The 14,785-nt window shown below is 42.5% G+C and overlaps 1 protein-coding gene across 1 annotated transcript in view; it reads left to right on the top strand.

The window, feature by feature from the left end:
• Positions 1–1,404: 1,404 nt before the first annotated feature.
• NUP214 (nucleoporin 214) overlaps positions 1,405–14,785 on the top strand; it is a 44,792-nt gene continuing 31,411 nt past the window's right edge. The window contains exons 1-16 of the mRNA XM_035898240.1: positions 1,405–1,633; positions 2,463–2,614; positions 2,856–3,060; positions 3,548–3,618; positions 3,960–4,023; positions 4,747–4,850; positions 5,450–5,556; positions 6,182–6,248; positions 6,828–6,951; positions 8,831–8,992; positions 10,099–10,552; positions 11,961–12,136; positions 12,828–12,919; positions 13,545–13,634; positions 14,012–14,161; positions 14,406–14,564. Of these exons, the coding sequence (XP_035754133.1) occupies positions 1,405–1,633; positions 2,463–2,614; positions 2,856–3,060; positions 3,548–3,618; positions 3,960–4,023; positions 4,747–4,850; positions 5,450–5,556; positions 6,182–6,248; positions 6,828–6,951; positions 8,831–8,992; positions 10,099–10,552; positions 11,961–12,136; positions 12,828–12,919; positions 13,545–13,634; positions 14,012–14,161; positions 14,406–14,564 (2,406 nt within the window). The remainder of the gene's footprint in view (positions 1,634–2,462; positions 2,615–2,855; positions 3,061–3,547; positions 3,619–3,959; positions 4,024–4,746; positions 4,851–5,449; positions 5,557–6,181; positions 6,249–6,827; positions 6,952–8,830; positions 8,993–10,098; positions 10,553–11,960; positions 12,137–12,827; positions 12,920–13,544; positions 13,635–14,011; positions 14,162–14,405; positions 14,565–14,785) is intronic.

Genomic DNA, 14,785 nt, shown 5'->3' on the forward strand with positions numbered 1-14,785 from the left:
GCTTGGGCCCAGAGGGAACGGGTCCCCACGACTCGGGCCGTGAGGGGAACGGGTCTTGGGGAGGGCTTGGCCTGGGCTGTGAGAGGCGATAGGATATGGGAGGGACTTGGCTTGGGCCGTGGGGCTGACAGGCCGGTGGTGGTGGGGGCCTTTTGAGGCATTCTTGCGGGGGTTATGAAGCAGTTGAGGACTTTTTAGCAGAGTCAGGTAAACGCCCGTGGAGTGGAAGAGGGAGAGGGTGGCATTGCCTGTGATGGAGGGGGTCTTGGTAACGCCTGGGGGAGGAGAGGCAGAATGTGAGAGTTGGAGGACCCTTATTTTGGGAGAGGAGTGATGTGTTTCTAAGTCCTCCTGTCAGGGTGCATTATGCTGGGAATTTCCTGCTTTTGGGAACAGCACATGTGGTTGTCTGTTATGGGACAGTGTACACTGGAGTCTTGGTGTGTGGTGCCAGCCTATCTCATCGCTGTGTCTCCTGGAGTGTTACTGTGAGGCTGTATAAGCAGGGATGCTGGGGGATGGATTCCTGAAGCCCATGTGGATCTTTGTGCAGCTGCTTTCTGCTAGGCTCCTTCAAAAACAAGGGAGTTGGGCTGTTTGTTTTGCAGAAGTTTCCGAGTTCCTGCAGCCACCTCAGGTTGCAGGAATGTACTTAGTGGCTTTGGCAGTAATTTGGAAATAAAACTCAGATGCTTGATTCGAGTTACTGGCATTCGGTCCAGTGCTCTGTTCAACAGTTGGCATCTTGGGAATAGAGACTCATTCCTAAGGGGGACCTCAGGTTTTGCATGGTAATAGTGCAGCTGCTGTTTCTTAATTCAGTTTGTGTTTTTGGAGTTTTTATCTCTCACTCTGCTTGTCTCTTCCTGCTTTTACAAAAGGACAATGTAAATTATGAGAGAAACAAATGCTAAAACCAAGTCTGATTATACAAAGCAATTACTGGGGGTGGGTGGGAGGAATAATCATATCTGTTCTGTTTGTCATAAATTACAGTAGCAAAGATGCATCTAAGCAGATGTGTGCTTTGTAGCTTTGTGGCAACAAGTTATGTTCAGTCATGTTGTATCTGTGCTTTGTTTCCTTCTTTTTCTTTTTCTTTTTTCTTCTGTATCCGTTGGCCAGTTCTGGTATGTTTCTGAGAAGGTTGGATGTCCCAGACAGATTGAACATCTGCAGATTTTATGAACATAGGCACTGGGTAGAAGAGAGATTCAGCCAATGGAAAAAAATGTGCTGTGATTTCAGTCTTTCTTAGATGAGGCAGAAAATGTGGTGATGGGACGGTCAGTGACAGCGTGGGTGTGGACTCTGCCTTGGCAGGTGTTCTGCAGCTCTCGTGGAGAGGCTTTTCAACTTCCTGTCTTAGAGAAACTGAATTAAACTATTCCTCTTCACCAGCATATGTACACCTACTTCCCAACTCTCTTACAACAGGATTTTCAGTTCAGAGCACTGAAGAAGGTCCGCATCTTTGATGCTCCGGATGATCTTCCCAAAGAGCGCTCCAGTCTCCTTGCGGTGTCTAATAAATACGGGCTGGTCTTTGCTGGTGGAGGAACCAGCCTGCAGATCTTCCACACTAGAAACCTTCTCATGCAAAACCAGCTGGGAGAAGATCCCAATAAAATTGGTAAGGCACACAACGTCTAATGGTCTTTGCAGAATTAGGGTTTTTCTGATGTGGAGCTCTTGGCTTCTGATACAGTCCCTGTTGTGCTCTTCTGTGCATTTGAAATTACCCTGTTTTCTGATGTGAGAAGGGAGGAACAGTATTTGCTGTACCTCTAGCTGAAATGAAGTACAGTTGTTGGGAACACGTCACCAGGATGCTCTGTGCTAGCTCCTGTTCAAGTGTCGTTCAGGTTTGGTTGCCTGTGTTCAGTGCCGTACAGTGAGGTTGACTTTTCCTAACTGAGAATGTACCCCTTTCCTTGCAGCCACTGTCTTCGCAGCCAGTCTTAGAGCTGTGAACCTGTGTATGCATCAGGGATGTGTGTGAGTGGAGGGACAGAGTTCTCGCACTGAGTTATCCACTCTGACTAAATGACTGTTCTGCAAGGGAGAAAGCAGTCGCTGTTCCACCACCTAAGTGCAAAATAACACCCAAGTGCAAAATGATTTTCATTCTCTTGTTGTCCTTAGTAAGTGTACCACCCAGGGTATTCATGGGCATACATAAGTAAAACCAAAAATTTGTGCACTTGTTTTTCCTCCAAGTTACTGAGGAAGGAAAGCGAAATTTTCTTTTCTTAGGAATTTGGCAACTCCTGAGGCTGTATTCATAGAGATGAAGGGGTTTGCTGTCACTCAGTTTTTCTATGTGTTAGCTTTGGCAGCTGCTGTTAATAGGGCTGGTGATTTTTGCATAAACTCATTCCGATGATACTGTTTCACAAGAACAGTTCTTGCTATTTAAATTTGTCCCGTCATTGTATCTTCCTTTCCTTTTGTGTTTTAAGTGGAGAATGTTCAGAGCACCGTAGTTCCCATGAAGTTTCCTGTGCAGCACCTGGCTCTAAGCTGTGATAACCTCACACTGTCTGTCTGCATGATGTCCAGTGAGATCGGTTCCTTCATTGGCTTTTTTGATGTCCGCACATTCTTAAATCAGGTAAAGCATATACAAAGTTGGTTTTAAAATTTATTTTTCAAGTTATGGCAGGCATACCTTGGGTGTCTCTCTGTGGGAGGTATCTTGTAAAGGATTTTTGTTCAGTAAACTCAAAATACGCTTCTTATTTTTATCAGTCATTAATTTATAGGAAGGTCAAAAACTCTTTGGATTATGACTTTGGGAGAACTTGGTTTTGTGCTCAGCTTTGACTGTCTCATGTATTTGTCCTTCTTAACAGGCACGACAGCAGAAACGTGCGTTTGCTTATCACAAACTGGCCAAGGACTCGGGAAGCGCAGCAATGGTCAATGACCTGAAGTGGAACCCTGCTAGTCCCTCCATGGTGGCCATCTGCCTGTCCGATGGCAGCATCTCTGTCCTGCAGGTCACTGACTCTGTGAAAGTGTATGCCACGCTGCCTTCCTCTGTGGCTGTTACATCTGGTGAGTGGCAGCTTTGGATAGCATACAGAGTGTCAGACACTGAAGAACAGAGGCAGATTGGTAGGTGTTAAAAGACAGGCTATTTGTCTGGAGAGGAGGTTTCTTTAAAAAAATTCTTCACAAAAAGGAAGGATTTAAACTCCGTAAGCCTTGGGAAAATGTGGTGCAATGCAGCTGGTCTTTCCCAGTTGATTGGAGAAGCTGCATCCTGTGAATCAGTCAAATGTGCCCACCAGTGGTTTGCACTGTCTCAGGCTTGACTGTCATTTCCAAGGAAGCATGCAAATAAGAGTCACGATCTGTTGGTTTTTGATCTTTGCAGTCTTGCTTTCTCTGTGACTGGATGACTCCCTGTTTGTTTAATTCAGATTCACATTTTTTTGCAGGAGGAAAAAAATTGCGGCTTTATATTTATTCGTCCTGCTTTTGTGTGGCCTTGTAACTCTCCAGTTCCTTAGTGCTAATGAAATTCTCTTTTTTTGCCTAGTGTGTTGGAGCCCGAAGGGAAAACAGCTGGCTGTAGGGAGGCAAAATGGCACCGTGGTGCAATATTTGCCTGTAAGTATTGTTGATAGTAAGGCCTTATGTCTGTTCACTACTTTGCAATATGCTTTATTTTCTTTGCATCGCAAGCTACAGAATTTGGTCAGGTGGCACGTGGTGTGAGCCATGTGAAGCTGCCCAAGCACTTCAGTAATATTGAAGTGTCTTAGACCAATGCTGGGTTTAGCTTAAGGTTTGCACCTGCCACTGAGAAGTCAGGATTTCAGAGTGGCGCCTGATGAGTGTTAAAGAGCGGGTGAGTTGCTCCAAACCGGTTCTCTGGGCTTTCTGCAAAACTTGCAATTGGTTTTGTTTGGTGGCTTTTTCTTTGTGTTTAAGAGTAGTTTTATTTGCAGAATCTGCAGGAGAAGAAAGTGATCCCTTGTCCTCCCTTTTATGACTCAGACAATCCTGTTAAAGGTACATATTTTTACTTCTTTTTAACGTGTTTTCTCTTTAAAAATAGTTTCACTCATTCCTCCTTATGTTGTTTTTAGTTACAGAAGCTGTATACTGCACTGGTTACATAATAACAGTGTGATTTTTAAATATTTGGGAAAAAATATATGCTTTATCTCTGGGTTGTGTAGGAAAATTACCAGTCGGACAGAGTCCTTGTCTATTTCTAGAATGTTTCAAATACGCATTTTTAAAAGCTGTTTTTTGCTCATCGATGTGATAGACAGTACTGTTGCAAGTAATCTCCCTTTAGCATGAAGATTTCTGGATATAAATCCCATTCTTATATTCTGTGTGAGTTTCATCTCACCATTTTGACTCTTCAGTAAAATGTCAAAGCACTAAGTTTAGAGAAGCAGAAAGACTTCATTTGGATATGCCAAAATATCATCCATGTTTGGGAACACTGGCATTGTCTCACCTGCGGTATTGTCAAGCAAATCAAATACATTCTTTCGGTTTGTGTTTGAAATTTCTGGGATCAAATAGTTTGTCCCCCTAATAACATTGATATTCTGGAGACAGGTCATCAAAATTCTTTGTCTTGGTAGTTCAGAAGTTAATGATTCCTTATTTGTTTCTTTGTTGTTTACTTTTGTGTGCTGTGCACAGTTAAAATCAAGGTAGAAGGAAGTATCGTTCTGAAGTGTTTCTGGCTGAGGTGTTTGTTTCCTTCTCTTTCAGTTTTGGATGTGCTGTGGATTGGCACATACGTCTTCACTATTGTGTATGCTGCAGCTGATGGGACGCTGGAAACGCCTCCAGAAGTGGTCATGGCCATACTGCCTGTAAGTGCCAGCAAGTCACGACAGAGATGCTTGTTGCTTGTTTTTGACTTTTTTATTACAATGGCAAGTTGCTTTTATTATTCACACCGGCATCGTGTAGAATTTGAGTATGGTACTACTGTAAGTCATGGGTTTGGGGTTGGGGGGATTGAGTGGAGGAAGTAGTATCCCCTTGAAAACTGATCAGTAACCTGTTCTCTGCCAAGATCAAATTATGACGTGAAGGCTTTTAGCCTCTGAAGTAAACACTTGGGAAGAAAACCCTACCTGATGTAGAATCCTGATGGGTTTGGTTTTTTTCTTTTTGTTTAGGTTAGGGAGATTTTTAGGCTTGATGATATGTTCTTATTTGATATCAGGTTATTTATTGCTGGAAGGAATTGTGAGACTTAAACTCCCTGGTACTCTTTCTTGTCCCTTTATCTTTTGGAGGAGGGTTTTGGTTTGTTTGCTTTGTTCTTTGCTTTTCAAGTGGTTTTATGATGCCTGTTCTCTCTTGAAGTATATGACAATTGTTGCTGTACCCTGATGCAGTCATATGTATGGGAGATTACTTGATTTCTGCATTGGAAGGCAAATTATCAATGTTGGTATTACAGAAAAAGGAAGAGAAGCGACCAGAGAAGTTTGTGAATTTCATGGAGCCTTGCTATGGGAGCTGCACAGAGAGACAGCATCATTACTTCCTCAACTATGTTGAGGAATGGTGAGTAGCAGGAATCACAGCAACGTCTTGCCCTTGCTATGCGTGTCTGAGGGGTCAATGCTTTTCAGTGTATTGTGTTCCTCCCTTTTGTAAACTATGTAGTACCTGAATAGGAGACAAATTAAATTGTTATTTTGAAAATGCTTTGTGTAAGTACAGCTAATTTCTCCTGCATGCTTTATCTCCATGCCAACATACTCATTTGTCTGGTGAGAAGACATATTATTTAAAATCTGTCATAACAATTTCCCTTGAGATTGTAAGTCCCAGGTTGGATGAAGCATGACGTTTTGTCTCACTTAATTGTGTATCTGGGTGAAGAAGCTGCTCCTAACTTTTCAGCTACCTGATTTGACTGTCATTATTTATGATGGTAGAGTGGCTGCCAAATCATTGGTTGGCAAAGGGTTTCAGCTCCCGGTGACTACTGTTAAAGAAAAAAAAAATTTTTTTACAGTGATACAGCAAATCACATTTCCCTCATCTTGGGAGGAAAAGTCAGTTTCATATTGTTATAACTGTATTCCTAGTTAGGGTTTTGTATAGAGGATAATTAATTGTGCAGCTGGTGACCTTGCTGTGGATTGTCATGTTGGTTTTAACCTATTTGTGTCCATGCTTACAGGGATCTAGTTCTGGCAGCTTCAGCAGCTTCCACAGAAGTCAGCATTCTTGCCAGGCAAGGGGATCAGGTAATATTTTTGTTCCTCTTGCATTTGTGCATATGTACCTCCTCTTTCTCGAAAATCTAAGCAAGGATAACCTCTGTAAGACTTGGACTACAATGAGATGGTATAGTTTTTAAAAACACCCCAAACCAAAGAAAAAACTCTTTACATCTGAGTTGTACAGAATCTTAAGATGAACATAATTCTTAGATGAACAAGAGATCTGAGTGACACAAAAGAGAGAGGATAAACAGAAACACAGTATGTTGTGAACCCAGTAGCAGAAGTCTGTTTTTTGTGATTTACTTGGCTCTCTCAAAATTTGGTCAAGCTCACTGTAATAAAGTGACTCATGTCCGGTCATTAGTTGAAGTTAAACATTAAAACTGTCTGACCTTAACTCTGACACACAGTGATGTGTGAGAAGTCACACACAAATCTGTGAAGGGTCCTGATACTTCTGGCATATGTTAATCTGACGAATTTAAGTAGATGCTCTCTAGCTTTTTTGTAGTCTTATCTTTCAACTGTAGTAGGCTAGAGTTCTGAAGAAGGCTGACGACAGGAAAGCAGCAGTCAAAATAATAATCTTACTTTTTGCAGAACTGGGAATTGTGGGTTTTGGAGGACTCCAGCAGAGCAGAACTTCCTGTGACAGATAAGAGCGATGACACTCTGCCTGTTGGCGTTGCCGTAGACTACACCAGTAACATGCCTATCCCGATCAGTAAGTCTTGTTAGTCTTTCTTGTGGAATAGCCCAATAATAGCAATGTATGAGATATTTTTGAGGGGCAGCCTGGTTCTCAGGGTTCTAGGAGATCATCCTGAAAGGGAGACCGACACAGAGAATACATCCTGCCTTTTTATACCAAGCCCACAGCATATGTGGGCTTACTTCTTTGTAAGGATTCAAATGGCAAAGTGTTAAATACAGTTCTTCAAAGCTTTCAGCAGCCTGGGATACTCCACTAATAGACATGGCAAACAAAGCACCTGAGTTGTGTCTATGTTTCACAGAGCCAGGATAATAGTGAGTTTAAAGGAGTCGTATTCTAACACTGGGGATTTCAGACTGCCTGTGAGGTTTTCTTTATTTTTGTCATTTATGCAGTTTTGCAGAACTGTTTTGTATGAAGTACATTTGCACTGATCTAAAGGAAAAGTGGGTTAGTTTCAAAGCCAGAAAAAGCAAATATGATTGAGGTGAATGCGTAGATTTTAATTCTGCATTAAAGCACAGGGCCTGTACTGACTGAAGCCTGCTGTGCTCTGCATCTAGCCAGTCACATTATTGGTGTATCTTCTGTGCTGCCTGAAGGCTCTTCAAAGCACCCTGTCAGAGGCTGGAACTGAAGATACATCTGAGCTATTGTGTTGTACCTTAGTGAATTCTGAAAACTCTCCCTTGAAACCCAGAGACAGATTGAAATAGAGATGCCTTCAGGCAGAGTGGAAGGTACTGCAGTCAAGAGTTCCTGAAGAGCACAGGAGGGTGCCGATTAACTGAGAACTTTACCTGAATGAAAACCTACAGTAGGGAATTGAGGTCAAACTTCGTACTTGAATGCAAAATTGCGTTTGAAGCATGTTCTCTGTTAATCTATACAGTTACTGGATTAAGGAACCTGTCAGGACCGCTTTTTTTTAAGCCCAGGTTGTGCTGCCTTAGAGTTTTTTTAGAAAGGTTTTTGAAGAAGCTTTTTGCTAACACATTCTCTGTGCAATCAGCTTGGTTTTGGCTGCATGTTAATTGGCTTTGCAGTTCACAGCAAGTTTGGATTGCAAACCTCAGTTGTCCTGGAGCTTGTTCCCATGTGGAAACTGCCCTTCCCTAGTGTACTTTTCCTGAAGAACCAGTAGGTAGAGAAACATGGCCATACACTGTGCTGCCTGACGAACAAAGCACTATGATTTTTCCTGCATTCTAGATTTGTTGGGGTTTTTTGTTTAATTAAGCACATTTAAACCATTATAGAATTTTTTTTAGAAATACAGGGAGTGGTTTGGGTCCTTTAACTGTGCTCAGAATATTTGAACTGAAGCAGACTAGGCTCAAAGCTGCAGCTGCGCAAAAAAGCAAGTATTTTGTATCAGAGGTTCAGATCATCAGGATCTTTGGTTGATGTTGGCTTTCTTCAAAGTTAAAAAGCTTCCTATCTAGCGATTCTCTTTTGTACTTTATGTGTATGAATGTTAATGATGCGACAGGACCCAATGGAATGTGGGGACTGCTGAAAGGCATAGAAGATTGAAGGAGGGAGCAGTGTATAGGTGAAAAAAAGGACTACAAAATATGAAAAAGCTTGGCACAGGAATTCATGGTTGAAAGTTGGGCTTTGTCATTCAGGAGAGGACATTTGATTGTCAAAATAACCCTTCCTCTATGAATTTATGAAACATGAAGTCAGGAATATGAAGGAATAAAGAAGAAAAAAAAGAGAATTAGGCTTTCATGGAGAAGCAAAGGAACAAAGATGCAAGTGAAACCAAGAAGGGAGAAATGTAAGAAATGTTGCTCTAAGCAAGTAATGTGAAGGTGCCAATGCCAGCAGGAACAGAACAGGAAACTTTGGCTGCAGGACTAATGCATGTGGTCTCTGGCAGGTGATGAGAAGACCCTTGCTCCAGCTCCAGTTCTGATCCTGCTCTCTACGGATGGTGTGCTCTGCCCATTTTACATGATCAATCAAAACCCGGGAGTCAGATCGCTTATTGTGACCCCAGAGCCGTTGCTGTTAGTAGGGGAGAGAGTTCCAAAATCAGCAGGTAAGTGCTCTGGTGGGTTACGGAAACACTTGGCAATTGTGGATCTTTATCATCTGCATCTGTAAATATGGTATTCAGACATGTATGTGGTCACAGAAAATATTTTTTTTTTCTTTATGATGATAATGGGGGCAGTTCTTGAGTGTTTTGTGCTCCCAGGGTTGTTCTATGTCTTTTGTTTATCAGTATGAAATTATCTAGTCCTATTTGTTATACACGATCTCAAGCACTTTGTAGACTGTGTGCTTAGACTCTGCTGTGCCATCAATCTTTGGGGAATAGGGCCAAAGAAATTCTAGGAGGCCCTTTGCCCAGCTTTGGGGTGTATGACTGGAACTGCAGTAGTGACTGCACGCTCTACTTGGAGACAAGGCTCAAGCACTGTGCAGACCCAGAGCACAGTCTGCGTGCTGCAGAGAGGTGGTGGTTTTCCTCAGTATATTTTGCCACAGGAGGCCATGATATGAACTCAGGTGTTTGGCTGCAGCAAAAGTTTATTTAAACAATAGATTTCTGCATCACTGTGAAAACTGTTAGCAGGAGAAGAGTAGTAGTTTTATCTGAGATATATATGTGTTGCCATATGCAGTGTGAAGTAGGCAGTTTCCTATGCTGGGGTAAGGCAGGTAAGCTGATTGTTTTGCTTGCCTGCACGCACACAGTAATAATTGTAAACCCACCGTTTTCTTCCCTAAGCCCAAATTTGCTTCTCCTTCCCCAGACAAAATGTTCTTGTTTGGCAGCTTGCCTCTCTGCAGCACTGGCCGACTTGTGTGCTGACAGTCTGTTTTATTTGAGATGGCAGGAACCTCATCAAAATCAATGGAGAAAGGTGAAGCCTTTTCACAGGAGATCCCAGACAACATTAATCTAGACAGACTGTAGTATTGATCGTGGCTTGGACCTTGTGCAGTTTCTCTGTCACTTACTGGGTTTGGGGACTGGAAGCCTGGCCCTGTCATCTCTCTTCCTCACTGTGCTGTCTGTCCAGCGAGCGAGGTAGCACTGAACTGTCCCCATCAAATAACATTTGGCCTTGCAATACCTTCTGCCATTAGTCAGTGCAGCCAAATGAGTCTCTTCCTTCCCCATTTGTCTTTCTGCAGGAAGTACTGCCACAACTCCAACCACTCCTCCAACTTCTTTAAAGCCTGACACAGTACCAGGTGTTGCTCCTGCTGCGCCTGCCTCAAGTCAGCCTCCTGCAGGGGGTGGAGCAGCTGCTTTTTCCTTTATGCCTTCAACTGTGAAGATGCCTGGCACTACGGGCAGTGATCCTCCACCTTACCCCTTTGCCACTGATGCCTCCAGGCAAGCCCTGGCTCCCAGTCTGACTGGAGCAGCAACGTTCTCTTTCTCCTCTGCATCTCCTAAGGCATCCATGACTCCTGCTCCTTCTGTAGGCACCACTACAGCTACTGCCACCTCCTTTTCGTTTGGATCCATGAACTTTAAACCAGCTGCAGACAGCTCACCTGGGCCACCACTCTCCACAACACCTGTTGCACAGAAGTCTTTTGTCCCTTCAGCTTCTTCAGTCAAAGTGAACCTCAATGAGAAGTAAATAGATACAGTAATCATTGCAGTTAATGGACAGATACTTATTAAATTGTTCCAGGCATGGACAATGTATGGTAGTTCTGAAGATGGTTTCTGGCTTTTTGCCCTGATAGCTGTTCCCCATGCTCCCAAACAAACACTGAGGAGGTCTCTCTTTATCCAAGGCATAGCCATCTTGGCCGTGAAAACCCTCAGTGCTTCCTGTGTTAGTGGTTATGTTTGTGGGCAAAATATTAGTCAAGGGATGATGCCAAAAATTCAACTGATAATTTGCCAAATTGCCAGAAACCTATTTTTTTCATGTCTTTGCTTCATAGGCATCAGATGGTAACTCCGTGCCTTGGTTTGATGCAAGTCATGGTTAAAGACTCTTGGGGAACACTGGGACTTGAAATCCTTGTCTGGGACTGGTTTAACGTGGTGGTGATAGCACAAGTTTCTTTGACTGTTTGAAGGTTCCTTACCCCCAACCTAAAGAGTAACTCTCAGAACTGAGAGGAAGCTATATCCACAGCTGATGGACTTCTCTTCCACTCCCATGTTCAGTGGAAAAGGTGCCAGACCTTTTGGTTTTGTTCTTAAATGGATGCCTGGTCACTGAACACAGGATCTGAAATCTTCAAATCTTGTTCATGCCCACTGAAAGAAAACGAATATTGGTTAGAAACGATGCAAAATGGATTTGAATGATGAATGTTCTCAGATTTCATATACCCACTCTTCCCTCCAGCTCCTGAGACTTGCTCTCTTTTTTTTTTTTTTTTTAGAAAGAAGGGTTTAAACACAGACCTATGTTAATTGGAGCTGCTTTCTATGGAGAGCAATTTTTATGTAAATGCATAATAAGAAATTTCTGATGGTTCAAATGATTATTTTTTTAATTAGAAAAATCTTTACTACACCAAGATCTGATGGTAGCTCTTATGGCTTTTTAAATTTTATGTTTTGTGTATAAAGCAAATGATACGCTTGTGAATTGGCTGAATATTTAAATTGGCTGCCTTGAGGACCTGAGTTTGCAGATGAATGGAAATTCATATTTTCTTGCAGAATTTCTGTTTGAGCCTTGCTACCAGGATGACATTGAAGAGCAGCTCAGATTAGCTCTAGTTGGTGCAAAATGATGAGGTGCATTTTGAAGCAGGGTAGTACTTTGTGCTGGCATTCGGCTTCTGCTCACGGGGTGGGCCTATGGTAGCAGTCTTTGTGGTTCCACATATTCAAAAATGATTTTAAGTAGCTCCTTCCCACTATCTCCAGAAGCTACACTTGTAATTTTGTATCTGGAGCTTGAGTTGTTGCTGATCCCAGAGGATGCTAATTCGTTAGAACGTAGTTCTCCATTTTGGATGGAGGGAAACAGCCAGGACCAGTTCGGAGCTGAAAGATGTTCTGGTTTCTGTTGCAGATTCACTACTGTAGACACCTCTTCTCCCACTAGCAGCAGTGGTCAATGTACTTCCCCAATGTTTTCATTCTCGAACACTTCAAAAACTGCTTCTGGAGGTCCTCTGAGCCAGTCCACACCCCTTGCAGTCTCTCCTACCACACCACTGAAGGCTTCGACCCCTGTGCCTGCCGCAGGTAGGAGTCTGATGCATATTGTTGGGAATAACGCATTATAAACAATGTTCTAAATGTTTTAGGACATAGTGAGCTTCATTTGGCTTCATTCTTTCTTGTTTTTCCTGCTGCTTTTACTGATGCAGTGGACCTCCCAATTTGCACACCGTAATGATATGATGGACTTGGTGTTGAAACTGAGAAGTTTTTCCATTTGTAGACTTTGTTCCCCAGAGAGCCATATGTGAAATGAATATATTCAGCTGCTTAAGTTCATCCAGAAGTTCTGGCATTTTCAGTGCTCTGTAATACAGCTCTGATTGTGAGTGTTTCTGGGCAGTCATACAAATCAGTGCCTTATCTTGCATCTGGAGTGTCTAGAGTACAAAATGGTCACAAATGAGTTTAAATTAGATAGCACTCATTTGTTAGCAGAATAATACTCCATCTCTCAAATGATTGTGTGGCTGGGTGTCTTGAGGTCCTTCAGGAGTGGAACAGCCAGATATTGGAGAGTGACAATTGTTACCGTTAGCAAAGAAGTTGGATGGGAGTAAAACAGTGCCTGAGGAAGGTGTGTTATTGCACTGGGGCCCATACCACCATTGCTTTTGGATTTGACAGTGGTGATTATGGTTGTGTCTGATCACAACCTGTTTTCTTAAAGCTTTGTATAAGTTCATAAATTACTGTTCCTCTTTTTAAATTCCAGTATCACGTCCTGCTCAAAATATGCCTTCATCTTCTTTACTACAGAAGACAGCTAAAATCACCCCGTCTGCAGCAAAGCCAAGCTCTACTCAGGTAATGGGATTCTTCCTTTAGCAGATTCTTTAGAGCGTGAATATTTACATGGCCCACGAATTGCTTAGAATTCATTGGACTGGATGACTGTTCTTAGGTCAAAGAATTAGCTAGCTTTTGACATTAAAATGGTAGCAAATCTGTGGGACTAAAACTATGCTCTGTTTGGGTCTGTAGAGCTGTGTTTTGTTGTATGTTATCCTAATCAGAGTTGTAGAAACTGGTTCTTCCTGTTGTTATGGAAATAAGGTTTCACAGCTTTCCTGGCTAATAAGCAGTCAAGAGATGCCTTATCTGTGTATTAAGAGAGACACCAAGTTTATTGAATATTAAAATCAAAGCAGTAATGCAGAGCAGCGCACACAGATTTCCTTTGCTTTCATAAAGCTTTAGCCACCTATCTCCAGGTAGTCCACAGTCCTACTTCAAACGTGCACATACCAGTTTTAGTTTACTGTAGAACTAGTATTTATGCTTTTGACAGTTGTCTCCCTGGTGACTGGTACCTGAATGGAGTTTCTAACAGCAGGCCTTTTTTGATATTCTAAGCTCCCTGTTGCTAAGGATATATCCCTAATATTGTTTATTGTTTTGGGGTTGATTTGGTTTGGTTTTTTTTTTCCAGAGCAAATCATCACTCCCCAGCACAGCTTTAGAGAAACAGGCCCACCAGTGGAAGGATTCAGACCCTGTCATAGCAGGAATCAGAGAGGAGGTGAGAGTTTCCAGCAGTTTTCTTCATTTTAGAAGCTGTAAGACCACTGTATACGTACACAGACACTTATTTTCAGTTCTCCTATGTTCTGATGATGTCTGTCAGTAGTTTAGAAATCAGAATGGAAATTTTTCCCAAGATAATCAGCCTGGTTTGTAACTGCTGTTTGTGTGTCCTGGCCAGTCATCTTTAATTTCAGTTGCTGCGCTGGAAAAATTGAGTATTCTTTCCTGTTAATGTTCAAGAAGAATTTCCTGCTTTGGCTGCAAAGTGACAGGTGTTTATGGTGTAGTGGAAACATTATCTGAGAGCTGTGACATTTGTTCCAGAACCTGCTATGTTTCAGTGGCTGCACTTTCTTCCGCTTGACTTTGTAGATTGCACATTTTCAAAAGGAGATGGAGGAACTGAAGGCCCGGACTTCCAAAGCCTGTTTCCAAGTTGGTACTCCAGAGGAGATGAAGATGTTGAGAACTGAGTCAGATGACCTTCACACCTTTCTCTTGGAAATTAAAGAGACAACAGAGGTGAGCAGAGTATCTTCAAACTGCTTAGCTCCTCAGCAGCGACTGTTCCTCACCTGATGTACCTACTTAACCTGCTGAAGCTGAACTGATGTAGATGGAACATCTGACTGTGCAGCTTTAATGTGGGGGTGACGTTGGCATTTGTGCTTCCAGGCAGACACTTGCAGAAGCCCCTGTGCTGGAGGTGGCAATGGAACAAGGTTCAAAGTAACATTTTTTTCATCTGTTCTGTTTCTGTTTGCAGTCACTTCACGGAGATATTAGTATTCTGAAGACGACCTTGCTGGAGGGATTTGCAGGGGTAGAAGAGGCTAGAGAACAGAATGAACGGAATCATAGTTCGGGGTATTTACACTTGCTCTATAAGAAACCTTTGGATCCCAAGAGTGAAGCACAGCTTCAGGTATGAAGCCAACTTCTAATCTAGAGTTTTAAATAAAACAAAACTGAGGCTTGCCTATGCAAGTGCCTGGCAGTATTGTTCTGCCCTAGGTATTTGCTGTTTCAACATAGTCTAGTAAAAGTGGTTTCCATGAGTTTGTAAGACATGCTAAAAATCCTCTCCTAAAGCTTCTCTGTGTTGTTGCCGTTTGCAGCGATGATTCACAACTCCTGCTGGAGGGA

The sequence above is a fragment of the Egretta garzetta genome, unplaced genomic scaffold, assembly GCF_000687185.1.
Source record: "Egretta garzetta isolate BGI_Z169 unplaced genomic scaffold, ASM68718v1 scaffold497, whole genome shotgun sequence".
Taxonomy (NCBI): domain Eukaryota; kingdom Metazoa; phylum Chordata; class Aves; order Pelecaniformes; family Ardeidae; genus Egretta; species Egretta garzetta.